The 27123-nt window shown below is 46.9% G+C and overlaps 1 protein-coding gene across 1 annotated transcript in view; it reads left to right on the top strand.

Annotated features, from left to right (window-relative positions):
- The window catches only part of SH2D6 (SH2 domain containing 6), a 152446-nt gene that overhangs the window by 29387 nt on the left and 95936 nt on the right, over positions 1-27123 (top strand). The window contains exons 3-6 of the mRNA XM_029604282.1: positions 15230-15264; positions 15744-15760; positions 17024-17138; positions 24111-24163. Of these exons, the coding sequence (XP_029460142.1) occupies positions 15230-15264; positions 15744-15760; positions 17024-17138; positions 24111-24163 (220 nt within the window). The remainder of the gene's footprint in view (positions 1-15229; positions 15265-15743; positions 15761-17023; positions 17139-24110; positions 24164-27123) is intronic.

The following is a 27123-nucleotide window of genomic DNA, read 5'->3' as shown; positions in this document are numbered from 1 at the left end:
TAGACCCTCCCCCACCCATTTAGGATAGAGGCACAGACAAAGAGGGGAAGGGATAGCAGATAGGTAAGGGGTCCGTATCTGCCAGACACAAAAGGGTCACACTTGCCCCGACTAGAACGCGGTCGCCCGGTCTAGAACTGCGAGGCCATTCACTCTCTTTCACACAACAAGAAACCTATTCCCAAGATTTCTTTCTGATTCCCAAAATTCAAAAATTTCCGAAATTCCAATTCAGGTTTTCAGTAACGAGGTCTTCGGAGGGGGAGCCCCTACTAACCACGCTGTGGGGTTTGATCAACGCCCCCTCGATCCATTTTTCAGGATCGGCTGGTAATTTAGCTGTATCTGGTTTCTAATTCAGGTTCCCACTGGTTCTTATTCCCGTGCAGATAAAAGTATACTTGCCTGAAACGTTCTCTCGATCGCGAAGAAAGCCTTCTTTTCGAATCACCAGCCCAGAGGTCTCAAGAAGTTCCTTGTGGAACGGTCCCCTCAGAAACCTGATCGCTGAACTCAGCGGTGGCCACTCACCAAGTAAGTCTGGGGGATCGCTCCGCCACCAAACCACCGGACCAGCTGGGGGGCTAAAATAGCGTCCCCGGCACCTCCTGGCTGGCTCGCCAAATGTAACCGTCTGTTTTTAATCAGTAAGGAGGTCCAGACAACTGATCCGCAAAGATAGACTTTTATTGCTAGCAAGATGCAGCTAAGACAAAGGCTCAGTACAACTGCATGCCACGCCCCCTTAGGAGCAAACTTTTATGCACTTTACAATTCTTATCTTTTGCACATGCGTTCTGGTTTTGCTGAACAATCATTTTACAAACTGCTGAACAAGCAATAGCTAGCGTGGTCTTTAGTAGGTGTAGCTTATGATCAGACTATTGTTTCGTCATTTAATTGACGGGTTAGACATTTGCGACGGCGTTCGTATTAATACAATACAAAATATGAATCCAAAATGGAGTCACGTTCACTAAACGTTAGTGCGTAAGTACGTCATTACGTGTTAGGGTTCGTTTGCGTTGCAAATGTTAGTAAATCAAGATGGCTGTGCGTTTCACTGTAGCATGATTAGACATAGTTCTTCAGATCTTCCCGTACAGCGATAGTCCATAAAATTGAACTCCTTCACTATTGAGCTGGCAGCCCAAAAGGAACAGGAGGAACCTGCTGGACTTACAAAAAAAAAAAGGCTGTCCCTCTGGAACAGTATTCTAGAAGATTTATGCCTGATTGACTATAAACTCTTTTGGAAAAAGCTGAAGGCTTTTATTTTGCAGAGGCATTTACTTAAGGAGTCGTGTTACTTAGCGGTACAGAATTTGTAATTTTATGTTAAGGGCATTTTTAATCTTTTATGTTTTATGGTGAATTTTTGTAATATGCTGCAATTGCAATCCACTTAGAATGAACTAATTATTATAGGCGGAACATAAGAACTTTAAAATAATAATAAAGGGGCTCGAAGACTTGTATATAGTAACTGGGGTTAAAAACTATTTTATTCGCTGCGATTGCTGATTAGAAAGCTGCCCTTTAAATTGACTGAAGACTTTGCAGCCTTCGTGGCCGCAGAGATAAGCTGACATTTCCCCCCCCCCCCCCCCGCTCCTGCTTTCCCTGGAGCCGGCAGCGATGAGGGGGAACTTCCGAGGATCTCGGCTGCCTGTCTCCGAGGAGGACCAAGCCCCGCTGCGCTGCCAGTGCTACAATAGGCAGCAGCGACGCACGCGTGGAGAGGCCGCAATAGGGAGTATGTTTCACTGCGCGCGCCGCTATCGGCTGTTCGGGCGGGGGCGCGCGGCGGACGTGCGGGCCTGCGGAGAGGGAGAGCGGGTCCAGCGCCACAATAAGGCTGGGGGATGGGAAAATAAAGAGAAGCGCTCGTCTCTGGCACCAGAGGGTGGGGCTGAGCCGCCAGGCGAGAAGAGAACAGGCGCGAGGCTCTCAAGTCAAGAAAAAAAAACCCAACTGTATAGAAAACAATAGAGAGAACCCAACGAACGGCCCGGGGAGAAACCGCAGGCTTTCCTAATGAACGCAGTTTCTTCGCGCGTTTTTTTGTTTTTTTTTTTGCATCGGCTCCAATGACAGCAGAAGTGGGGGCTAGAGAGAGAGACAGACAGAGCTGTGTGAGATACAGTTATAGATATAAACTAAGAAAACAAAATCCGTCAGAAGAGAGACGGGCAGCTTTCTGGGGATTGTGAGGCAGTGTGGTAATAGGAAATAAAAAAGAATGTGATAAAACCTTAAAGATAACGATGGGCGCCTTTGAGAGACTGCAGCTTCGTGACAATACGGAGCCAGAAACAGTAAAATATATATCAGCTTCTCAGTTGAAGCTGAGAGGCCATGGTGAGGTGCAGAGAGCAAAACAATGAAGGGAGGTAGCAGAGAACAATTGGATGAGGATAAAAAGGCAGAGAAAAATTTGAGAGGAATGATGAGTGGCCAGGACTGCCCTTCCGTTAGGGTGGCAAAATCCCAGATAATAATTCTGGTGCCCAGCAGCCCACTTTTATGGAAAATGTGGCATCAACCACCACAGATATTTTTAAAACTGACTGCCAGCACTTCCTGGGAGCTTTGGAATTCAACCAGAGACTCTGGGAATTTGTATCAATTCTCCTGGAAACAAGAAAAAAGCTCTGGGCCTCTTGTTTACTGCTTCAACCCCTCCCTTTCAGAGAGCTTGCTAGGGAGGGGCTAAAGGAAGCAGAACAATTGTTTGCTGTTCTGCAATGTGTACTCCAATTACATGGAATTTACATGTGTTGGGCGCCTGTATTGGGTGCTAGTCTAGCGCATCTAAAACATGTGTCCAGCCATGTGTAAACCTGTGTGCTAGGCTGAACACACTTTATTGCATTGGCCCAAACATGTGGAGAGGGGCAGCAATATACACAGCTCAGCCTATAGCTGTGATTCCAGGACTTGGGGTTAAGCTGAGGCTACATAAGAATATAAAATGTACCATACTGGGTCAGACCAAAGGTCCATCAAGCCCAGTATCCAACAGTAGTCAATCCAGGCCAGAAGTATCTGGCAGGATCCCAAAAGGTCGATAGATTCCATGCTGTTTATCCCAGGGATAAACAGTGGATTTCTGCAACTCTAATAATGGTTTTATGGACTTTTCTTCCAGGTACTTGTCTAAACCTTTTTTAAACCCAGCTACACTAACAGCTTTCACCTCCTCCAGCAACAAATTCCAGAGTTTAATTATGCATTGGGTAAAAAATGTTTTCTCCTATTTGTCTTAAAAGTATCACCTAGTAACTTCAATGAATATTTCCTAGTCTTTATACTTCTTAAGAGTAAATAATCGATTTGTGTTTACCCATTCCACTTCATTCATTAATTTATTGAACTCTATAATCTCCCCTCAGCCATCCCTTCTCCAGACTGAAGAGCCCTTACCTCTTTATCCTTCAGATGCTTTCTGAAAATCTAGATACACTGTATTAACTGGCTCATTTTTATCCCCGTGTTTTTTCACACTTTCAAAACATAAAATTGGGCAAGTCACCTTACCCTCCATTGCCTCAGGTACAGATTGTAAGCCCTCTGGGGAAAGGGAAATACCTACAGTACCTGAATGTAGACCGATGTGATATCTCAGATCGAATGTCAGTATATATAAATAATAAATAAATAGCAAATTGGAGAGGCAAGACTTTTCCTTGGCTAAATCCATGTTGACTTTGACAAAAGGAAGCGCTTAGTTTTCCTGCACCACTCAGTTCTCTGTAAACCGATGTGATATGTAAAATCGAATATCTGTATATAAAAATAAATAAATAAATTATGTTCAGTAATTTTGTTCTTTAGAATAGTTTCAACCATTTTCCCCAGCACTGACGTCAGGATCACCGGTCTGTAGTTTTCCCAGATTACCCCTGGAACACTTTTTAAAAATAAGCATTACACTGGCTACCCTCCCTTCAGGTACCATAGCTGCTTTTAATGATAGTTTACAGATTACTATCTGCAATTAAATCAGCTCCTCAAGTCCGTGACTTAGGTTTTATTATTATTCAAGAATTCCTTTTTAAATTAGATATTAATAGAAAGATCAAAGAGGGTTATTTTAAATTGCAAGTTCTTAGACGTTTAAAGCCACTCTTAGGGGCCGATGCAATACAGTGCGCTGAGCCCAGTGCACTGTATAATTTGGTTGTAGAGGCGCTAATTAATCCCTTTATGCAATAAGGGGATTAGCGCTTCTACAACGCACATCCAACGTGGAGTGAAACTAATAGTGCTCATCACATGCAAATGCATGTGAATGAGGCTATTCACTCCCTATGCAAAAAAAAATGCATCTAGGGCGCACATTTTAGCGATAAGAAATTAACGCCTGCCCGGAGCAGGCGTTAATTGTTAAGCGCTACTAAAACTAGTACAGAAAAGCAGAAAAAACTGCTTTTCTCTACTGCCTCCTTAATATCCACTTAATATCCTTGGGATATTAAGTGGAACAACTCTTTAAAAACAATAATTTAAAAAAAGTTTTAAAAAAGCGTTGGCAGGGGTTTGGAAAATGGACACTGGTTAATTCAGCGTTCATTCTCCGAACCTGACTACCGGCACCAGAAGGAGTATATAAATCAATATTTGTAAGTGAAAGGACCAATCCCTTTTCAGGACAGCCTTCTGAAAGGAGATTGGTTCTTTCACAGACATGTGACAGTAAAGGAACCAATCCGTAATAAGTGAAAGAGTGAATAAATTAATATTAAGTGCCCGACACTTTAATATTGATTTTATACACTCCTTCTGGTGCTGGTAGTCAGGTTGTGAGAATGGATGCTGAATTTATCAATCAGCAATTGACCCTAGTGCCTTCTCGACAGCGCGAGCACTAATTTAAACATTGCATCGCGCCCCCAGGAGAGGTGCCTCGGGACGCGTTATGAAAGCGGGCGCTGAATACACAGCGCCTGCTTTCAGCACAAGTTTTTTGCATCGGCCCCTTAGAATGTAATGATTTTCGAACAGTTCTTCACTCTTTGGCTTTTAGACTCTAGATTACTGTAATTCTCTTTCTCGGGTTGCCTGCCTCCGCTATTAGACCATTGCAATTATTGCAAAACGCAACTGCCAGAGTACTAATGAGAGGAAGGAAGTTTGATCATATTACTCCTACTTTGGTATTTTTGCATTAGCTTCTGATTAAATATAGAATCAAATACAAGGTATTATGCCTAGTTCATAAATCATTAATCTACAATAAAACAGAATGGTTAAATGCTGCTCTTCACTTACATGTACCAGAAAGGAATCTAAGATCAGCAAACAAAGGCCTTCTTAATGTTCTGTCAATTCGAACTGCACACTTATCTGAGGTAAGGGAAAGAGCTATATCGATAAAGGGTCCAATATCTGCTCCCGGCAGAATTGTGACTACAAAAAGAATTTACAAAGTTTAAAAAAGATCTTAAAACCTGACTTTTTAAAAGAGCATATGATAATTGAGGTTAAAATGGCAATTTTGGATAGAGAATAGTTCCACAAATGGACAAATTAAGTTTTTACATTTTATTTTATTTGACTAATATTATTCTAGATATTTAATTCGATGTATCTTATTTCTACTTTTTATTTTAATTTGTATTTTTAATGCTTTTATATTTATTGTATTGTAAACTGTTAAGACTGTATTTATTTACCGACTGACGGCATAGAAAACCGACAAATAAATTTCATTTTTCAGTTCTTTCAGCACTCTGGTATGTATAATCTGGTCTAGGTGATTTCGCTACTCTTCAGTTTGTCAATTTACCCTAGTACATCTTCCAGGTTCACAGAATTTTGTTTCAGTTCCTCTGAATCATCACTTTTAAATATCACTTCTGGCATGGATATCTGTCTAAAGATTACTGAGATACTGAAAGTGAACACACAAATCAAAAATTGCCTTCAAATATTTTTTGAAATTCTTATTCCCTGTATGTACCCGGATCAGTCCAGAACGTGGGTTGAGCCTCCTGTCCAGCAGGTGGAGACAGACCAAAACTGAAAGGGTATCCTATATCAGGACAGAGCCTACCCTGCACCCCATCAGTATTTGTCTCCAGCAGATGCAGGCAGCTGAACCTGCGGTTCCCCTTCTTCTTAATGTATTCTCCCTGTAGGGATCTTTTTTCTTTTTTCTCAGGATCAAGCAAGTATTAGTTTGGATTCATATTTAAAAAAAACAAACAAACTCAGTGTTGAAAGATTTCTGTTTGTTTCTGGGAGACAGTTCTGTCTCCTTGCTCTGCTGAGGGCCTAGGGGGGCTTGCCCCTTGAATTCTTCAGCCTAGGCTCCTCATTCCCAGTGACGACTCCCCCTTGGCTGGCTGTCCATTTTTGAAAATTGTCCTTCCTAGGGCCGGTGACAGGGAAGTTTATTCCCCCGCACTTGCTGAGTTCTGAAAAAATTTTTTAAACCTAAGCCCTACTCTGCAAACAGTTTAAGGACGGCAGACAGCTCCGGCAGCGTGCAGGGTTCAGTCTCTGCCTCCGCTGACTGGCAGGGCTCAGCTCAGCTGTTTTTCTCCTCCCGACATTTTTTTCTCTGCAGCTGATGCTGCGTTCCAGTGTGTGTACTGCCACGCGGCTCTCCCGCGGCGGGCTTTGCTCCAGGTGCCTGCCGGGTGGGGAGGGTCCCTCCTCAGTACCCACGAAAATGGTGACCCAGGGTCGGCCTGCTCGCCACGTGGCCAGGCCAATCCCAACTCGGAAAACCGCGGGAACGGTGGCCATCTTGGGAGCAGCTTCAGAAGCTGAATAGGGACTACAAGATGGAGGTGAGCCAGAAATTTTGATTTTCCCTCTGGATTTGAGTCTTGCTCATTCCCCAGGGGGGGGGGGGTGTTTCTGACCTTTCCACCCCTCCCTTTCCCCCCTGGGAAGGCTAAGCCTAATTTTTCCATGGAATTTGTGCTCCTCATGCACAAATCTTATCTCGCTAGCATGCAGGAGGAGGACGAACCCCCCCCCCCCCCGGGCCCCCTCTAGCGAAGACCCAGCAAGTTTAATCTCCGCAGCCACCTGCAGCACCAGAGATTGGTTCCATCTGGGTCCGGGTGGTGCCGGGGGTCCCGCCACCCCCGGACCCTCCCCAGCCGTCGCCGGTTCCTGATCCTGATCAGGATACTGATTCCCTGCTTCCAAGTCCCCCCTTGAGGGGGACAACCCACAAGTGCTTCATCTATTCCAATGGGAGGAGCTGGAACCTCTTATTCCCTTCATTCTAAAGGAGCTGGGAATTGAGATACCCCCTAAGGACACTGTCATAGCCACTATGCCCGCTAACGTGGACCCGGTCCTGGTGGGACTTAGGGCCCCTCCACGTATGTTCCCGTTTCATTCTATGCACAAGCTGATGCTTCTTCGGGAATGGGAGTCTCCAGAGGCGGGACTCCGAATGGGTAGGGCTATGGACAAGCTCTACCCCACTCCCTGAGGACTGCCTGGACATACTTAAGATACCCATGATGGATTCCTCCGTCTCTGCGGTTACTAAGCACACCACAATCCCGGTGTTGGGAGCCACGGCATTGAAGGATGTCCAGGACTGCAAACTTGAACTTTATCTCAAGCACATCTTTAAGGTCTTGTCTTTAGGAGTCCGGGCGACAATCTGCAGCTGTCTCATGCAGCGGCAGAGCAGGCAGATTGCGTATGGGGCGGATGGCCTTTACGACCTTCTTCTGGTGCAAGCCAGAGCCATGGTCTCCGCGGTCTCGGCCAGGCGTCTCCTCTGGCTGGAGGAATTGGGCTGCGGACTCCTCCTCTAAAGCACAGTTGGGCACTCTCGCTTTCAAGGGTCAGTTGCTTTTTGGTGAGGACTTAGAGCAGCTTATTAAATCTCTAGGGGAGAACAAGATTCATAAGCTGCCGGAGGACCGCCCAAAACAGTCTAAGTCCTTCTTTCCTTCCCTCACTCGCTTCAGAGGTCAACGTTGATATAACAGCAGAGCACGGGGTTCCTTTCTGAGAGACAATGCTTCCAGATCCCAATCCTGGTCTCATTCCTTTCGTGGACATCAGCCCTTTCGGGATGGCAGCCAACAACACAAAGTCCTCTTCCCAATGAAATACGGCCGACCCATTCCTCCATTCCAAACTTAGGTGGAAGGCTGTCCCTGTTTCTCGAGGAATGGGCCAAGATTATGACGGATCAGTGGGTCCTAGAGGTGATAGAAAGAGGCTACGTGTTAGAATTTGCTCGAGATCTACCGGACCTTCACCTAATCTCTCCCTGCAGAAGTCGAAAGCGACCTGCGGTTGACTAGACCAGCACTTCTCAACCGGTGTGTCGCCAAGCACCGGCAGGTGTGTCATGTGCTCCCGGTCTCTCCCGCTGCTCTTCCTTCCCTGTTGCCGTTGCCGCCGGGCTATCAGCACGTTCAAGCCCAGTGGGAATGGCAGCGGTGGTAGAAGAAGCTGTGGCACCCGCAGCTGGCCTTTTCTTCTTCCTGCAGATTTTCAGGATACCCACACTGAATTTGCATATGCTGAGTTGCCGTGATATGCAAATTTATCTCATGCATTTTCATTGTGGATATCCTGAAAATCTGACTGACTGTGGGGTCCCCAGGGCAGAATTGGGAAGCCCTGTGCTAATCCCTCTGTAATATCACAAAGATTTTGAACAGAACCAGCCAGAGGACCTATCTTTTGAGGCTTTCCACTCATCACCCTTTTCTTTCTTTCTTCAGAGTGAACTCCATTTACCTCCACGCTCTGTGGTCTGTCTCTTAACCAGTCTTTAATCCAGTCCAACACCGAGGGTCCCACCTCCAGGCTGCTCAGTTTGTTTTTTAGTCTCCAGAGCAGGGCTTCCCAAACCTGTCCTGGGAATTCAACAGCCAGTCAGGTTTTCAGGATATCCACAATGACTATGTAACCCTTTTCTTCTGAGGGGCATCTCCTCTAAGGACACACAAAAGACTTTAGATTGTTTGGGGCTATTTTCCCTTTACCACAGGCCCCCCTCTACTTGTAATACCCCAGGGGTGAGCTCTTTCTATGGGGGAAGCTTCTGCTATGGCCCAAATAGAGGGAGTGACCTCTCCTTGTGTTGCTGCTTGTGATGGGTAGGTTTTGAGGATGCGTAATCAAGGAGACTGAACACAGGGCGGGGATGTTCAAATAAAAAAGTTTACTGATTCTGTTAAATGGCAAATCAATTTCCAAATGTGGTAATTGTCTGTACAAAAATTATCTTTTTACTCTCCCTGTGTAAGTGCTGATTTCCTGGCTCCAGGGGTGGGTCCTGACTCCCTTGAACTGGGGAGTGTGGTAGCTTCCCTGCTCTTGGCCGGTCCCAGGTGGCACCAGTTCACTGGGAATTTTCACCAGTCCTACCTGGGTCCCGCAGACTTTACAGGATGCCCCGACCTGCACCTGTCTCCTGCCTGAAGATCCTGGGAAAGATCTTCCAGAATGGTCCCTTGATTTGTAGTTGGGGATTTCTCCTTCTTTGGTCTCAGAGTATTGTCAGGAATTCGTGACCTGGTTGCTGAACCCGGAGTAACCTTCTTCAAAGACCAGGCTGAAATATTTCAGACTCAGTCCAAACTCTGGAGCTGCTTTATTTCCCTCCACGCAGCTCCTAACCTGGCAGGATGTGCACCGGTTTGATTCTCCCAAAAGAATTTGGGAAAGGCTGAAGGTGTTCCTATGGGAAAGCACCCTTCATTCTAGGGCTTCTCTCCCATAGAAACTCTCTCCTGCAAAACTCCTCTTGACCCTCTTATAGCCAGGTCCACCTCTTCAGCTATTGCATAGGGGAGAAGCTGCCAGTTCCTAGTCCCTAGTCTATGGGGAACCAGGGAAATCTAGTGGCCTACCTGTAAGGATGCCATAAATATGCATGAAATAAATTTCCATACCTTGGAGACTCAATATATGCAAATTCATCTCATGCATATTCATTATGGATATCCTGAAAACTGAATTGGCTGTGGGGTCCCCAGAACAGATTTTGGAAGCCCTGGTTTAGTCTGTTTAATTTCTTAATCGCCTTGCTACCATAAAGTCAAAGCAATGTACATCAAAAACTTGTACAAAGAAACAATTTACTTATAGAATAAAATAAACTTCAACAATATAAAAAGATTCACAAATAAAATAACCAGTTTCCTTTAAGGTTAAAATGGTTGAGAATAAAAACTATATAAAGAATAATAAAATTGGGCTAGTCTGGATGATTAAAATCATGACTTTACATACTTTCTAAATTTAAGATAGTCTTGCTCTAGGAACATAAATAATGGCAAAGAACTCCATAACATAGGTGCCAGATGGGAAAAGCAAGGGTCTCGTGTTTTTTTCAGCCTGATTTCTTTAGAGGAATAAGGGGTAAAGCTAGCGCGTCGAAAACGCGCGTCCAATCGCGGGTTAACAGTGGGCTCCGCCGGAGCGCACTGTACTGTATCGGCCTGTATGTTACTATGTTAAGAGGGAATGGATTTGGCCACCATAACAGAAAGGGATTCTTTACTTCAAGAAAAGGTGGATGTATCCAAAAATTTATTCAAAATTCAGCTATGAAATTTATCTTTTGGCATACTTGCTATACCCAACCCATATAAACCCCCTTCTCAGATCACTACATTGATTCCCTATTTGTTTCCACTTATAGCTCAAACTCCTCTGAAAGGGGAATTTTATGTTCAAACTTTGTATTGACTTTTCAAGAAAGTTAACAGATACAGAAGGTAACATATGATACATATTGTGCTCTGTTACACATCACATGTTACTAGAAAGAAAAATAGGATCAAAACATTTCAAAGCCCCCACAGGCTCCCCCCCCCCCCCTTTGCTGAGATGGCACATGTCACAAAAACAGAAAAAGAGCAATGCTAACAAGCTAAATCATTTAGAACTTGGCTTTTCGCCTTGTGCAGTAAGGTTGGTAGGTAAGGCATCTATACAGATAAGAGTTTTTTCCTTGTTCAATATAGAGGAGCGATTGCTCGGACAAGTTTCCATGCTTAAAAGACTGATAATTTTATTGTTCCAATGGGCAATAGAGGGCTCCTCAAGTCATCTCCAAACCCGTAGTATGGTTGTGACTGCTAGTATAAAGACTTTATTAATCCACAGTTTATGCTTCAGATTACCCATAAAAGTCGCCGGAAAGATGCCAAATAATGCAATTTGTGGTGAAAATGGAATTGCAAAGTCTAATACCTGACTAACGAAATGAAAAACCTTTTTCCAAAATGCTTGGACTAAGCTGCAACTCCAAAGAGAATGACCCAAATGTGCCACCTCTATCTTGCACTTTACACATACATCAGAGTCTACAATCTTTTCCATATACGTCTGGCATTGAGCAAAATAAAGCCGATAAAATACCTTATATCACATTTCCCGCATCAGTGCATTGCAGGTGATTGTAGGAATAGTCTTAAAAGATGCAATAGAAGTTGAGAGTGGGAAAGTTCTTTGCAGTTCTGAAAGGGGAATTTTAATACTCGTGCGTGAGCATCCATGTATGCACGGTTCCCTGTGCACGCACATGGACGCGACGATTTTATGACGCGTGCATATTATAAAATTCTCTACCCGCACGCACGTGAGCCCCTGATTTTATATCAGCGCGCACACACAAAGGAAGGCAATTTTGTAACATGCATGCAGCGATGCGATAGGGCCTTTTCCCATGTTCCCTCCCAGTCCGCTCCAATAAAGGAGCGGACTGGGAGGAAACTTCTTAAACTCCCTACCTACCCTGCCTGCCTTTTCCCCTATCCTCCCCTGACCCCTAAAACCCCTCTAATTAGTTTTGTTTTTAAATTTCAATATTTACCTGCTTTCCGGAGCAGTAGTAGGTTGCATGAGCTGGCTGGCTGCTGGAGCGCGCTTCACCAGTGCCTAATGGTGCTGTCCCGGCCCGCCCATGTCCTGCCCCTTTTTTTAGAAGCCGGCTCTTCCGCATGTAGCTCCTATTTTTTACGTGTGTGCCAGCCTTTGAAAATTGGGCCGTTAGTCACTTACAAGAGCCTTCACTCTTCAGCTCCTCATTACCTCTCCTCTCTTATCTCTCCCTAAACTCTTTGTGGTGAACTCTGCTCAACAGGCAAATCGCTTTAAACAATGCCTTTCTCCTCTACCACCAAATCCTGACTCTGTGCTTTCACTGAATGGTATACAGCGTACCTGAGCTGGTGCGTCATCTCCCTCTCTGGCCTTATTCAAATCCATCTAAAAATCCACCTTTTTATTATATTAAATCCTGATTATCCTGCTCGCAGCCTCATTGATTTTAACCATTTTCTTAATATATGAAATTCCCATTTTTGCCCTGTATGTTTGTCTTGAATAGACAGTAAGCTCTACTCAGAAGGGACTGTCTCTTATGTGTTTTTGTACAATGCTGCATACATTGAGTAGCACTATATAGTCCTGGGGGAATTCTGTGCTACTGCGAAGTGCAAAATTTGCACAGAATTCCCCCCTTCCCCACACAGAAAATAGCAGAGGAGACCCCGGCGTGCCGTTTGTGGTGAAGATGGAAGGCACCCGTGTGCCGCGAATGGAGTGTACTCTCTCGTGGCGAAGATGGAAGGCCCCGGTGAGAGAGAAAGTGTGTGTGTGTGTGTGAGAGAGAGGGGGAGGGGAAGAGAGAGCAGGAGGGTGTGAGAGAGCATGGGAGGTAAGAGTGGGGGTTTCAGAGAGAGGGATCCTAAATGAGGAGATTGTGAAGAAGTGTGTGTATGTGTGTGTGAGAGATTTGGAGTTCATGTGTATGAAAAAGGGATTGTGTGTATGTGGGGGTGCTAGTCTGTGTGAAGGGATTGTGTATATGTGTGAGAGAGAGCCTGTGTGAAGGGGTGCATGAGAGAGAGACATAGGTAGCCTGTGTGAGGATGTATGTGTGAAAGAGAAAGGAAGCTTGTGTGGGTGTGTATGCAAGAGAGAGGGCCCTATATGAAGGGATGTGTGAGAGAGAGTAAGGGAGCCATTATGAGGGTTTGTGTATGTGAATTAGAAAGAGGGAGCCTGTGTGTGTGTGAGAGAGGGAGGGACAGAGGGAGCCTGTGTGAGGGGCAGTACTGAGAACGGGGTCAAACTCTGGGACTGGCAATAGAGTGGAAGGGGTTGATCCTAGAGGTGGAGGGGAGAGATACTGGCAGGTGGAGGAGTTAGGGCCTGAGAGGGCAAAGTGGCCAGGGGAGTAGGGAGAATGGAAGGGACACTCTTACAGTGAATTTCTAGGGAAATTCTGCTCAAAATATTAAAATTCTGCATCTTTAAATAATAACTTTTTTCTGTATTAATTTAAAATGTAATTACAAACGGGTCTATACTGTAAAGTGCGGCCGCGTTTACCCTGCTCCTAAGCCGCTTTTTACTCCGTTTCCGGCCGCGTTAGCCCTTCCTGCGATCCCAAATCCCCTTTAACATACTCCTACCGCGTCCTAAATTCCCCGGGCAACCCCTTCCGCCCGCGGCATGTATATTGCATGCAAACGAGCAAATTAGCTCGATATTGCATGCAAACGAGCGAATTAGCTATTCCCTAGCATCCCGTAACCCGCGCCCCGACTATCGCTATCTTTCCGCGCCGTTTTGTCGCGTGTTTAACCTGCAAACTTACCACCTACCCTGACCCAGGCGGTAGAGGCATGGGTAAGGGTAGGTGGAAAGCTTTCCCCCAGCCCCCGCTCACCTGCCCCCGCCGCGATCATGGGTGCCGGTCTCCGTGGCAGCCCCAGTCCTCTCCCCTGCTTCCGAAGCCAGAAAAAAAAAAAGCGAAAAAAACGTTGCAGCCCCCCTCCGATGTCCAGACTGGGGCTGCCACGGAGACTGCAACGGCGAAGAAAAAAAAAACCAAAAGCAATTTTGGTTTGTTTTTTTCAAAAGCGACAATTTTGTTTTTTTTCCAAAAGCGACTTACTTTTGGGATCTGTCAAGATCCCAAAAGTAAGTCACTTTTGGACGCCTGCAAAACTTACTATTCTGAAGCCATCAGCAGGAAGACATTGCAATCGTAGCTCCTCCCGACGAAGATGGCCGCCTGCACGGGGAAAGCGTGCAATTGGCCGCTGAAGACGTGACGTCACGACGTTTGGCGTCACGGGATGTGACGCCACGTCTTGAGCGGCCAATTGTAGCTTCCCCCCCGTGCAGGCGGCCATCTTTGTCTTCCTCGGGAGGAGCTACGATCGTAATGTCTTCCTGCTGATGGCTTCAGAATAGTAAGTTTTGCAGGCGTCCAAAAGCGACTTACTTTTGGGATCTTGACAGATCCCAAAAGTAAGTCGCTTTTGGAAAAAAAACAAAATTGTCGCTTTTGAAAAAAAAAACCCAAAATTGCTTTTGGTTTTTTTTTTCTTCGCCGTTGCAGTCTCCGTGGCAGCCCCAGTCCGGACATCGGAGGGGGGCTGCAACGTTTTTTTTGCTTTTTTTTTTTTGGCTTTGGGAGCAGGGGAGAGGACTGGGGCTGCCATGGAGACCGGCACCCATGATCGCGGCCGGGGCTTTTTTCGTTTTATTTTTTTTTGCTTCGCCGATGTCAGTGTCTATTCTACCCTCCTCCCGGAGCAAGGCTGCTTTTCGCGCCCTGCTCCGGGAGGAGGGGAGAACAGACACTGACAGCGGCGAAGCAACTTCCTGGTATCTGTCATTTCAAATGACATTTGAAATGACAGATACCAGCATGGCGTGAAGCCTTAGGCCCACGCACCCAGGATACTGTATAGGCGCTCTATCCAGTAAAATGGGTTGCGCGGGCCTAACGCTTCACGGGCACTTCTTAGCCGCGGTTTACATTTGCATGAAATTAGAGTTCAGGATCGAGCGGTAGGTGAGCTGCACTGTGCGTGCGATAACCGCGGGTGCCGTAGGCACTAACGCAGCTCTTCCTACCGCTCGGTACTGGATAGACCCGTTAGACTGTCATGTAAATTGTGTTATTTTGACCAATATAAAGTTTGCAGAATTTTTGCAGAATTTTAAGTTTTTGTGTGCAGATTTTAAATTTTTTTGCGCAGAATTCACCCAGGAGTAACTATAGAAGTGATTAATAGTAGTAGTAGTAGTAGTAGTGGTACTAAATAATAGTAGGGGGATTTATTTAAAAGCACTTTTCCCTACCACCAAGCTGCATATTGGCTCAGTACCAGCTTGGTGAGAAGAAGAGTGTCCCCTACACCACGCTGGAGCACTGGGTCGGTTTATCTTAAACACTGTCTTCTCTGTTATTTTAACGCAGGCTCCAGCTGCCACCCCCTCCTCCCCCAAGACGTGGTGAGTTACGTACAATAAACTCTTTATAGACAAACGAGTTTTGAGATATTTTCTTATGTCATATTTGCATAATTCTGAATAATTTTTCTCTTCCAATGCTTCTATAGCTAGCAGGATGTAGTGCGGCAGTAAAATACAGTGTGTGTGTGTGTGTGTGTGCTGAGCTCTGTTCTCACTGAGTGTCCTGCAGCAGAACTGCACCTCTCTCTTTTTCCATCTCTACAGCACCAGTAAAAGTGGCTCTAGGGAGCCCAGCCCTTCTTTGCTGCCACTTTCCATTTTCTACCATATCCATAAGTCCCTCAGAGGCTTCTTGTTGCATGTGGATCAGTGCTGTAAAATTTCATAATTAACTATTTTTGGCTTCAGATACACTAATTAATTAAAGATGAGTAGAATTATTGTTCCCCTAAACTTAGCCTGTAATCGCTCCTTTGCTTGTGATATTGATCCACGTGGGGTTTTTTTTTGTGTTTCAGAGAGCGGCGGAGATGGGGTAAGCTTTCCTCAGTCTGCTCTTACGCTAAACTGCAGTAGTCTCTGGTATGCATGGGTGGGGGAGTAACAGGTGTTTTACATCTTTTATCATGGCGTGTCATAATATGCTAGAATTCACCAAGGACCATATTCAGTCACTGTCAAGATAACAAAGTTAGGGATATTCAGTACTGTAGCCACGTTATGGAATATAGTGTTATCTTAAAGTTAGCCGGATAAATTTATCTGGCTAATTTTAGGGCAGCTCTCTGGCATGATCAGACTTAGCCGAATAACTTAGCTGGCTAACATAACTCCCTAATGTCCCTAAGTTATCCAGATAAGATATCCGGCTATAATTTATCCAGATAAAAACCCAAATATTCATTTAGCTAGATAACTTCTGAATTATCCTGCTAAATACCTCTGAATATAGACCTCCATCAGTTAGTCCTTTATTTATTTATTTATTTGTTTATTTGTTTGTTTTAAAAAGGCTTTTCTCGCATACCATAAAAAAAACAAAAAAACATTATTGAATAAGGTCCTGAGAGTGATTCCAGACATGGATTAGTTTGCTCCAGTGGATGCAGGTTTGCTCCTGCGTGGCCACTCTCCTCAGCAGGGCTGGCCACATCAGTGGAAGGGGACACAACTCGCATTCCCTCGCCCGCCTGCGACCCAGAGTGCCATGATGTCCAGTAACAGTTGCAACCTCATTGTTTTGTCTTAAAAATATCAGAAAAAGGGGTCATGAGATTAGGCTGGAAGGGGTCAGTTCAGAAGTACCATAAGGAATTGTTTTTTTATAGAAAGTGTGATAGATGCATAGAGCATCCTTCAGATGGGTTGAGGCAGAAATGGGTATCAGAATTTTTAAAAAGCCTGGGATGAGCACAGAGATGGTGGGGAAGTGAATGAAAAATCAGATCAAGCTGAGTCTGTGGTATTGCAAGAGGAGTGAAGAATGAAAACAGTGGATGGACCCTGCAGTTATTTTCTGGTGTCACAGTTTGTGTCCCTAAGAAATCATCAGGATTGAAAATCTACATGAAAACGCCATAAACGAGGGCTGCGACCAACAAGAACTGATTATCTTGTAACACCTTTCCAAAAAACTGTATTCTAAAGTACTTTGCAGACCTTGCATATAAATGGCACGCTTCTCTTTGTGGTGTACTGGTTCAGTTTGCTCAGGAGGTGTCTGCGGATCTGCAGTGAGCCTCCTTCAAATGAATCTCTCACTCTCTCTCTATCTCTCTCTCTCCTTTTCTCTGATTAGGGCGAATTTCAGGAAGTGGTGGAGACCGAAGATACCTATGAAGCACCACCCTGTGTAATAAAAGTGAACAAATTCATTCCAAGCCAAAAGCAGGAGGAAGAGGATATCTACTCAGGTAAGAGGGAAGGGGGAGTGCAGGAGGATGAGACTATGGGTTTAGGTGGGAGTGGGAGAACAAAGGAAGAGGATGTACACTCAGATGAGGGGGGACAGGAGGAAGAGGTTACGTATGCAGGTTGAGGGTAGGGGAAGAGGCTATGGGGTTAATTTTCAAAGGGTTTAGATGCCTAACTTTGGGTTTTAGGCAACAAAATCAACATCTTTGCATACTGACTAGGGCTGAGTGGCTAAATTTAGGTACTTAATTTCACTAGGCACGTAAACTTAGATCCCTAAAATGTGGGCAGCTGTGGGGCTGAGTTAGGGTGGGGAAAAGAAGGTAAGGTGATTGGCCCTGATGTTCAACACTAGGCACCTAATTTAGGTTCCCTGTACGTACCTGGATCAGTCCAGACTCCTGGGTTTTGCCCCCCCAGCAGATGGAGACAGAGAAGTTTTCAAAACAAAACTCTGCCTTATATAGGATGGTGCCACCTACAGTCCGGCAGTATTTCTCTGTCTCCAGCAGATGGTGGAGGTGCAAGGCCTACAGTCTGTGCTGATTGCTTAGTGGAGTTAGAGTAGTGAGTTCTGTGAGTTTTAGAGAGTTTTCGGTCAGTAAAACTTTTTTACTTTGATTTAAAAAAAAAAAAAAAAAAAAGGAGCAGTTTCTGTCCTGAGCCTCCCAGGAGGTTTGTAAGGTCCTGAAGGGACCTTCCCCCACTGGCTGTTGCGGCAGCTGCATTACAGGGTTGAGGGCCCTCTTGTTCCAAGCTAGCAGCTCTGGGTGCGACACCGGGGAGCCCAGTTCACTCCATCCTGACGAATCAGGACCGTGGACCACTGCTGGGCAAGTCTTTAAAAAAAAAAAAAAAAGGGGGTTGATTTTCTTTCATTTTCTGTCAGTATCATTAGTGCTGCGGCTCTCTTCCCTCCCTGACTCGTCGCTTGGGTGGACCGCGATTATTTTTCTATTTTTTTACAGAATTGAATTTTAGCTTTCTCAGGCCCGCTGCCCGATGCCGTGCTCATCTGCGTGCAGCGCATGTGGCTTGGCCCGCGCGTGTCTTTCTCCGGAGGGGCTGTGCTCGGCGTGTCTTCCTGGGGGGAAGGATCTTCCGGGGCTGCGAAAATGGTTAAAAGCAAGGCTGCCCAGGTTCCTTCAGTGTTAGCTGCACTGAGATCAGCTGAGGCAGATCTGTTCCCTCCTTTCTCTCCTCAGCCAGGGTTTCCTGGAGGGAGCAAACCTTTACAGCCTCTCTCACCTGCAACAGAGGATAGCCCCAGGGGGCTTCTGACTCCTCCTCCTCTTCCTCCTTCTCCTTGGAATTTTTCTCCATAAGGCTTTTAAAGCCAGGAGGGAAGGGAAGCTGCAGCCTGGGGGTAAAACTTCCTCTAGTGGTCTTAAGTCTCTTTCTCGAAAGCGGTCTAAGTCTAAGGGAGTCTCTGGGTCCTCCAAAGCTAAGCGCCCTTTGCGTACAGGGGCTCATCAGACTGATACTGATTCCAAGGGTCAGGATGCGGACCCAGGGGACCAGGACCCGCAGGGCAAGCCTCCAATAAGGGTGGATACAGACCCTGATCAACATCCACAGGATCCAGCACGAGGCTCTTATATTGTGGAAGGAGATGACCCTAAGGTGGTCCGTCTGTTTAGGATGGAGGAGTTGGCTCCACTTATCCCTGTCATACTCGGAGAGCTAGGCATAGATGGGCCGCCAGTGTTGGGTCTGAGGGGCACGGCTACTTTCTTTCCTTTTCATTTTTCTGCCACGGACTTGCTATATAGAGAGAATGGGATACCCTGGATCTGGGATTGAAAGTTAGCAAGGCTATGGATAAGCTATATCCTCTTCCAGAGGAAGCAATTGACATATTGCGGGTGCCCAAGGTGGACGCAGCGGTGTCCGCAGTCACCAAAAAGACCACAATCCCAGTTCGGGTGCTACAGCCCTGAAGGACCTGCAGGATAGAAAGTTGGAGCTGCAGCTCAAGAAAAATTTTTAAGTCTCGGCACTGGGAGTGCGGGCAGCTAAGTGCAGCAATTTTGCCTTGCGAGCGGGTCTTCACTGGGTTCAGCAGTCACAGGCTAATGCTGGTCTCTTCGATGCAGAAGCACAGCAAGCAGGGCATCTGGAAGCTTTGATCGCTTATAGTGTGGATGAACTTTATGATCTGTTACGGACTTCGGCCAGATCCATGGTGTCGGCAGTCTCGGCTCGACGGCTCCTGTGGTTAAGAAACTGGTCGGCGGATATTTCCTACAAGGCTCAGCTGGGTCGTTGCCTTTCAAGGGTAAATTGCTTTTTGGCAAGGACCTCGAGGATATGATTCAATCCCTGGGGGAGAACAAGGTTCACCGACTGCCAGAGGATAGGCCCAAGTCGAGGGTCTCCTTTTCTTCATGGTCTCGATTCAGAGGGAATCGGAGATTTCATCCATCCAGAGCTCCAGCTTCTTCCTTTCGGCAAGTGTCCGGTTGCCAACAGTCCTGTTCTCAGCCCTTTCATGGCCGACACTTTGGCAGAACTGGGGCTACCCAGTCCGCATCTGGGGCCAAGTCTTCCCAATGAAGGGACGCCGACCCATTCCTCGGTTCCAGCTGTTGGGGGCAGATTGTCCCTGTTTTACGAGGAATGGGTCAAGGTGACGTCGGACCAGTGGGTCCTTACTGTAATAAATCAAGGCTATGCTTTAGATTTTGCACACCGCCTTCTGGAGCGGTTTCTGGTCTCCCCATGCGGTTACGAAGAGAAACGACAGGCAGTACAAGATACCTTGCAATGCCTTCTGCAACTCGGCACCATCACCCCAGTTCCTCAGGCAGAGCAGCGAAAAGGGCTATTCCATTTACTTCGAAGTCCCTAAAAAAGAGGGGTCCTTCCGACCCATTCTGGATTTGAAGCACGTAAACCGCTGCCTCAGGGTGCCACGTTTTCGCATGGAGATGTTACGGTCAATCATTGCCTCGGTAAGAAAAGGAGAGTTTCTGGCGTCACTGGAACTAACGGAAGCGTATCTTCACATAGGCATTCTGGCCGACCACCAGACGTTTCTGAGGTTCTCGGTGATGGGTCGCCATTTTCAGTTTTGAGCTTTGCCCTTCGGTCTTGCCACCACGCCCAGAATGTTTACCAAGGTAATAGTTGTGGTGGCGGCTCATCTACGCAGAGAGGGGTTCCTGGACGACTGGCTAATTCAGGCAAAGTCGAAGTCGCTTGGCCAGTTGGCAATTCGCAAAGTGCTTCAACTCCTGCGATCACTGGGTTGGGTGATCAACTTAGCCAAGAGTCGACTGGTGCCCACCCAGTCTTTGGAGTTTTTAGGAGCTCTATTCGACACTCAACAGGGGAGAGTGTTCCTTACCTCGGACCGAATTGTCAAGCTACAAGGACAAGTGTGGGACTTATTGGCCAACTGTCTCCCCAGAGTGTGGGATTATTTGACTTCCACCTGGAGCTGGTGCACTGGGTCTTTGCTCATATGTGTCCTTTACAGTCAGCATTGCTTTTGCATTGGAATCCAGTCTCCGAACAGTTTCATTTACCTCTTCCTCTTATGGATACGGCGCGCTCCAGTCTCGATTGGTGGCTTATCTCGGACAATTTATCCCGAGGAGTTCCCCTGGAGATGCCTGAATGGACAGTGATGACCATGGACGCCAGCCTCTCCAGTTGGGGAGCGGTTTGCCTGAGGAAGTTGGTGCAGGTACAATGGTCCCAGGAAGAATCTCGGTGGTCGATCAATCATTGGGAAACCAGGGCAGTGTGGTTAGCGTTGCAAGCGTTCCGCCCTCTCCTCCAGGGGAAGTCACTCAGAATTCTTTCTGACAATGCGACCATGGTGGCTTATATCAATCGCCAAGGGGGAACCAAGAGCCAGCCAGTGGCCACGGAAGCCCGGCAGCTGATCAGCTGGGTGGAGAAGCATTTAGTAAGTATTGCAGCGTCTCCCATAGCAGGAGTTGACAACGTTCAGGCGGACTTTCTCAGTCGGCACACCCGAGATCCCAGGAAATGGGAGCTCACAGACGAACCTTTCCAGCTCATATGCGACACGTGGGGCATACCCTGCCTAGATCTCATGGCAACGTTTCAGAACGCCAAGGCTCCGCGCTTCTTCGGATGCCGCAGAGAAACAGGAGCAGAAGGGGTAGATGCCCTGGGGCTGTCCTGGCTGACCGATGTGCTGCTGTACGTCTTCCCTCCTTGGCCGCTGATAGGCAAAGTGCTCAGGAGAGTGGAGATACACCCAGCAGAAGTCATCCTCATAGCTCCAGAGTGGCCGAGACGGCCTTGGTTTGCGGACCTGGTCAATCTGGCAGTGGCGGGTCCCCTGCGGTTGCCACTGCTCCCGGACCTTCTCCATCAAGGGCCCATGTGTTTGGAAGAGGTCGATCGCTTTTGTCTAGTGGCATGGCTTTTGAGAGGTGCCACCTGAGGAGCAAAGGGTATTCGAACACTGTGGTGGCAACACTTCTCCGGTCGCGCAAGACATCCACCAACCTCGCGTATGTGCGCGTGTGGAGAATCTTTGAATCTTGGGGTCTTTGGTGTTGTATATTTTAGATTTCTTACAATCCGGACTCGCCAAGGGCTTATCGAGTAGTTCCCTGAGGGTTCAGGTGGCAGCTCTTTGTTGTTTGCATGGTTCTATTCAAGGCGTGGCATTGGCTGTTCACCCCTATGTGGCTCGTTGCCTAAAGGGGGTAAAGCATTTACGTCCCCCGATCAGGCACCCTTGTCCTTCTTGGAATCTGAACTTGGTTCTCTCGGCTCTGTGTACGGCACCCTTTGAGCCTCTGAAAATGGCTACAATAAATGATCTCACGTTAAAGGAGATTTTCCTTATCACTATCACATCTGCTTGCAGGGTATTGGAGGTCCAAGCTCTATCCTGTAGGGAGCGGTTTCTGAGAATTTCGGATTCTGTTGTGTCCTTGCGGATGGTTCCTTCCTTTCTTCCGAAGGTGGTGTCTGCTTTTCACGTGAATCAGTCAGTGGAGCTTCCGTCATTTCCCGTTTTGGACTGGTCAGACCCTATGTCTAAAGACTTACGGAAGCTGGATGTTCATCGGGCATTGTTGCATTATCTGGAAGTTACTAACGCGTTTCATGTGACGGATCATCTTTTTGTGCTGTGGGCTGGTCCGAAACAAGGAAATATGGCATCTAAAGCTATGATTTTGCGCTGGTTGAAAGAGGCTATAGGCTGGGCATATTTGCTGCGTGGTAAGCCTGTACTGTTTGGTCTTCAGGCTCATTCTACCCGTTCGCAGGTGGCTTCTTGGGCGGAGTGTCAAATGGTCTCACCACAGGACGGCGACTTGGAAGTCTTTGCATACCTTTGCCAGACACTACAGATGTTCAGGCACCGGGTGAAGGAGGTTTTGGAGAAGCAGTGCTTAGAGCGGGCCTCTCCAGATCCCATCTCAGGTAAGAAAGCTCTGGTACATCCCAGGAGTCTGGACTGATCCGGGTACATACAGGGAAAGGAAAATTAGTTTCTTACCTGATAATTTTCGTTCTTGTAGTACCACGGATCAGTCCAGAGTCCCACCCAGGGAACGCATGGAAGTAAGGGAGAGTCCGCTCAGTTATTGATTGATTTGTTTTCAGATCTGCAGAAATTGGATTGACCATCCTCAAGTGGTTCTACAGGTTCAGTTCCTAGGAGGGTTAAGTGAACCGGTTATTTCTTTTTCTTGTTGAAGGGTTATTGTACGTAGTTATGGTGGTTTTTTGAGTAATACTGCCGGACTGTAGGTGGCACCATCCTATATAAGGCAGAGTTTTGTTTTGAAAACTTCTGTCTCCATCTGCTAGGGGGGGGGGGGGAACCCAGGAGTCTGAACTGATCCGTGGTACTACAGAAACAAAAATTATCAGGTAAGAAACCAATGTTCCTATCCTAAATCTAAGCAGTTGACTTGCAAACCTTAATTTAAACTTAGAAACAATTTTCAGCCGAAAACTTAGGCACCTAAGTGAATCACTGAGAGACCTATATTAAATGCAGAGTCCCAAAATCAGGGCCAGCGCGTCCAATAGGTGAACTAGGGGGTTGTCTGCATTTGCTCGCGGCTGAGAAATGCAGACACTCGGCGGGCCTTGAGGCAGTGCCCATCCTGCTCACGGCCAAGAGAAGCAGAGTCTGTTTGTGTCTGTATGACTGAGAGGGATTGTGTGTGTATGAGAGAGCAATGGTGTTGGTGGGAGAGAGGGAGGGAGCCTGTGTGAATGAAACAAGGTAGCTAAGTGTTTACAAGAGAAGGGGGCCTGTCTGAGTGAATGAGATTGGGGCCGGGGGGGGGGGCGGGCACAAGGCAGAAGGTTCACCTAGGGCACCTAATACCCTTGTACAGGCCCTGCCCGAAATTTAGGATGTGAGCAGGAGCCGGTGCGGCAGGAAGAAGCTATTTTTGGATAAATTTAGGCCTTCTATGCATTTGCCTAGACTTAGGCCCCTAAGTTAGGTATTTACTGCTGAAAATCAGTGATAAAATCCTAATATTTTTTTCCCTGCTCTCACTCCACCCATGTAGCTACCCACTTTTAGGCACCTAAATTAAGGATCCTAGTGAAACTAGAAGCTTAAGTTTAGGCACTCAGTTCTAGTAAATTTTCAAACAGGCCAATTTATGTTCTTAAATGCAAAAGTTTCCTTTTAAACATTTTTTGAAAATTGACCCCACCCCTGTACCCAGGTATGAGGGAGGAAGGGGCAGGAAGCAGAGGCTATGTAGGGAGGACTCAGATATGTAGTCTGTTTCTCACTTCATACCTAGCTGCTTGAGAGTTCCGATTTGCCTAAGTTTGTTTTTCTATAAATGCAACAGAGAATGCTTAATTCATCTGACCTAGAGATAGGACATAAGAGGGAAGGAGGAGATGGGAGAAGCTGAAAGACACACAGCAGTGAGACTCATTTTTACCTCAAGGATCCTAATCCCCAAATCCCTTTGTCTGTGTTTTGGATTTCCTTGTAGATCGTTGCAGTTTAAGGGGGAGTCCTGTATCCCAATATCATGTTCCTGCAAAGGTAAGGGGTGGGGGTGCGGGGGGGGGATGTATCTTTTTACTATATAATGCCCAATCCTACTATTCTACCTCATGATTGTACATCACATGAACCATATCCCAGAGCCCTGACCTGGGTTCCTAAAAGGCCTCGATCTTTGCTGCTCCTGGCCTTGGTTTTAGGTTACTGACTCACCAGCAGTGGGTTCTAGGTCCTCAGCGATATCTGCTAACAGACCAGATTGTTCATGGGGGCTTGTGTGACAGAAGTTCTGGGTCTCAGAGCTGAATCTCTTTGAGGTCACAAGGCCTCAGAGCCTGTCTCTGACCCATGCCACCATACCCTTTGAAAGAAGGAATACAACAGGAAGAAAAAAAGAGTAAAAAAATTAGGGGAAAAAAATGAGATCAGAGAGAATGGGAGAGGGGAACGATGTGTTGAGTAAGGGATCACACAGCATGGTATAAAGGGAGAGGCAGGCCTGGCGCCATAGGCTGGCACACCCAGGGGAGTGGCGTCAGGAGCAAGTAGAGGCCCATGCCACCGCCGGTTGACCCCATCCTACTGGCAGTGGAAGAAGCAGGAGGCCCATGCAGCCGTCAGTGGACTCCATCCCACCGGCAGCAAAAGAAGCAGGAAGCCTGTGGGGCTGCCGGTGGACCCCATTCCACAGGCAGTGGAAAAAACAGAAGGCCCAGGCAGCCACTGGTGGGCTCCATCCTGTTGGCAGTGGTAGGCACCCGACATGCAGCTCCTTCTTGGGTGCTGGCCCCAAGGTAGTTTACTGTGCTAGCACTTCCTGTATTCTTATCTTGCAAGCTGCAGAATGGCTGCTCTCCCCAATGAAGACAGTAAAGGCTGGAGGCAGCAGCAGCAGCAGAGGAGGAATGACCTGTGGACCATGACTGCCTGGTCTGCATGTGTGTGTGTGAATGGGAGGCTGCCTAGGATGGATGTGTGGTGTGTGCACACATGTGAGAATGGGAGTCTGCCTGGCATTTGAGTGGATGTGAGTGAGTAAGAGAGAGAGAATGTGTGTACATATAAAAAAAGAGAGGAGAAAGTTTATGCATCCCACTCCCACTAACCCCTGACAATCTCAAGGTGACTGGAAATCAAAAGTTCCCAGGTATGGAGAGCATGAATTTTTAAAATCCTTTTAGTTTTATTTTTCAGGTGTTATTTAATGTGTCTTCTGTTCTGAAATATTTTATTGGTATTTGGGACATTAAAAAAAATTGTATGTAGGTTTTTAATTATTCGATCTTTTATTTGTATTCTGTTTTTGGAATACTATTAGTATGTTTTTACTATAATGATTATGTATTTATTTTATTTCTTGATTTTATTGTTTGATGTTTGAGAAATAGTGATGGTTCTAGTTTTTTATTGTTGCACTACATAGAGAGTGAGGCTTCTTGTGGTTTCCAGTTCAGGTTTTGTCACTTTTATATTTCTACTTTATGGTTGCTCTATTCTGTATTTGGTGAGGGTCTGTTTATTTTCTGCATGTATGACTGAGGTGAAGTATAACCGGGCAGTCAGGACACCCATGTGCTCTTATCTGCCCCCCACCCCAGCCAACTCCGCTGGGCTCCCCTTGTTACACACAAAGAAAACACCACACAGAGCTTGGGTGCAAAGGCCGCAGCTGTTTATTAGAATCCCTAACATGGGAGTCTAAATAAGTGCCGAGCCCGTTCAATAATGCATATGAAATCGCGGCTGGGCAGGTGCCGATACTCTTGCGTCCACCCAAGCAGAACCATGTGGTCTCACGCCAAGCAAGGCCCTGGAACAGGCGTCGTGACCTCCAAGAACTGGATGGAATCCTGGCTCGGACTGCCACAAAGCAAGCCCGCTACCGTATCCCGTCCACCGGGTCATTCGTGGCAAGGGTGAGGGCCCCAAGGCCTCTCACAAACATATCGGCACCTCCGAGCTTCCTTCTAATACTTCAGCATTTACAAAGGCACTCCTGGACTTGGTTGCTGCTGCGACAGATATAACATACAAATGTTACCCCCTATCTAACAGAATTCTCTAACTATGCAAGTGAGGGGGGAAACGGGTGGGGAAACGGCTCCGCTCGGGGGCAGGAGGAAAAGAGGCTGACGAGGGTGCCAGCGGGATTTAAGTAATCGGCCGGCCACCTCCCCCAATGTCAGTGAAAGGCGCTCCCCTCTGGCCAATCTAGTGGCCCTGTGTCGTGGCGCACTTTGATGTGGCTGCCCCTGACGTCGGGCAAACCGAGAGGGAAGCGAATCACTTGTGCGCCACAGCACAAGGCCAGTGCCATTGATGCCGGCACCCCGAGGGGATCGGGCCTCTTCCCACTCAGGTACGTCGTGGGCTGCGGCGCGGGGGGGCGGCCGTCAGCACGGGTGCATCGGGTGCCCGGTTACTTGCGGTGCCCGCACATCTGTGCTGGGGAGGCCGCCCATTTCTCTTAATAGAAAGTGTATTAGTGTATTTGGGCTTTCAGAGGGTCAAGCCCTCGCCCAGCACACATCACAATAGGCCTAATACCATATGGGGTCCAAGTGTCTTTTTTTTGCAGGGATTTCTGGTTGGCTTTACAGCAGTGCATGTAAATATAATGTAAGTGATATTTTTACCTCAGAATACTGTACTTTGATATTTTTCAAGTAACATGTTGTTATAAATGCATAATTCTTAACTCTGTGTGTGGAGTGGGCCAAGGGGAGAAGTCGGGGGGGCGTTGAATAAGGCTATAAGGTTCGCCGGGGGAGGGGGTGGTGATGTCAGGTTTTAAAGTTTGTATCACTGGAAGGAGCTGGGATTTTTTTGGGTGAGCCCGGGACAGTCAATGAATGAACAGGGGGGGGGGAGCAGCACAGTCATTGTTCGCACAGGGCAGCAAAAAAGTTAGGGGAGAGGACGTGTGGCTCAAACTCAGAGAGCTGGGAGCTTTTAGATAGGGGGGGGCCATTGGATCACAGGAAGAAAGAAACCACTTT

Source organism: Rhinatrema bivittatum, chromosome 5, assembly GCF_901001135.1.
Source record: "Rhinatrema bivittatum chromosome 5, aRhiBiv1.1, whole genome shotgun sequence".
In the NCBI taxonomy this organism is placed as follows: Eukaryota; Metazoa; Chordata; class Amphibia; order Gymnophiona; family Rhinatrematidae; genus Rhinatrema; species Rhinatrema bivittatum.
This window is presented reverse-complemented; position numbering and strand designations above follow the sequence as displayed.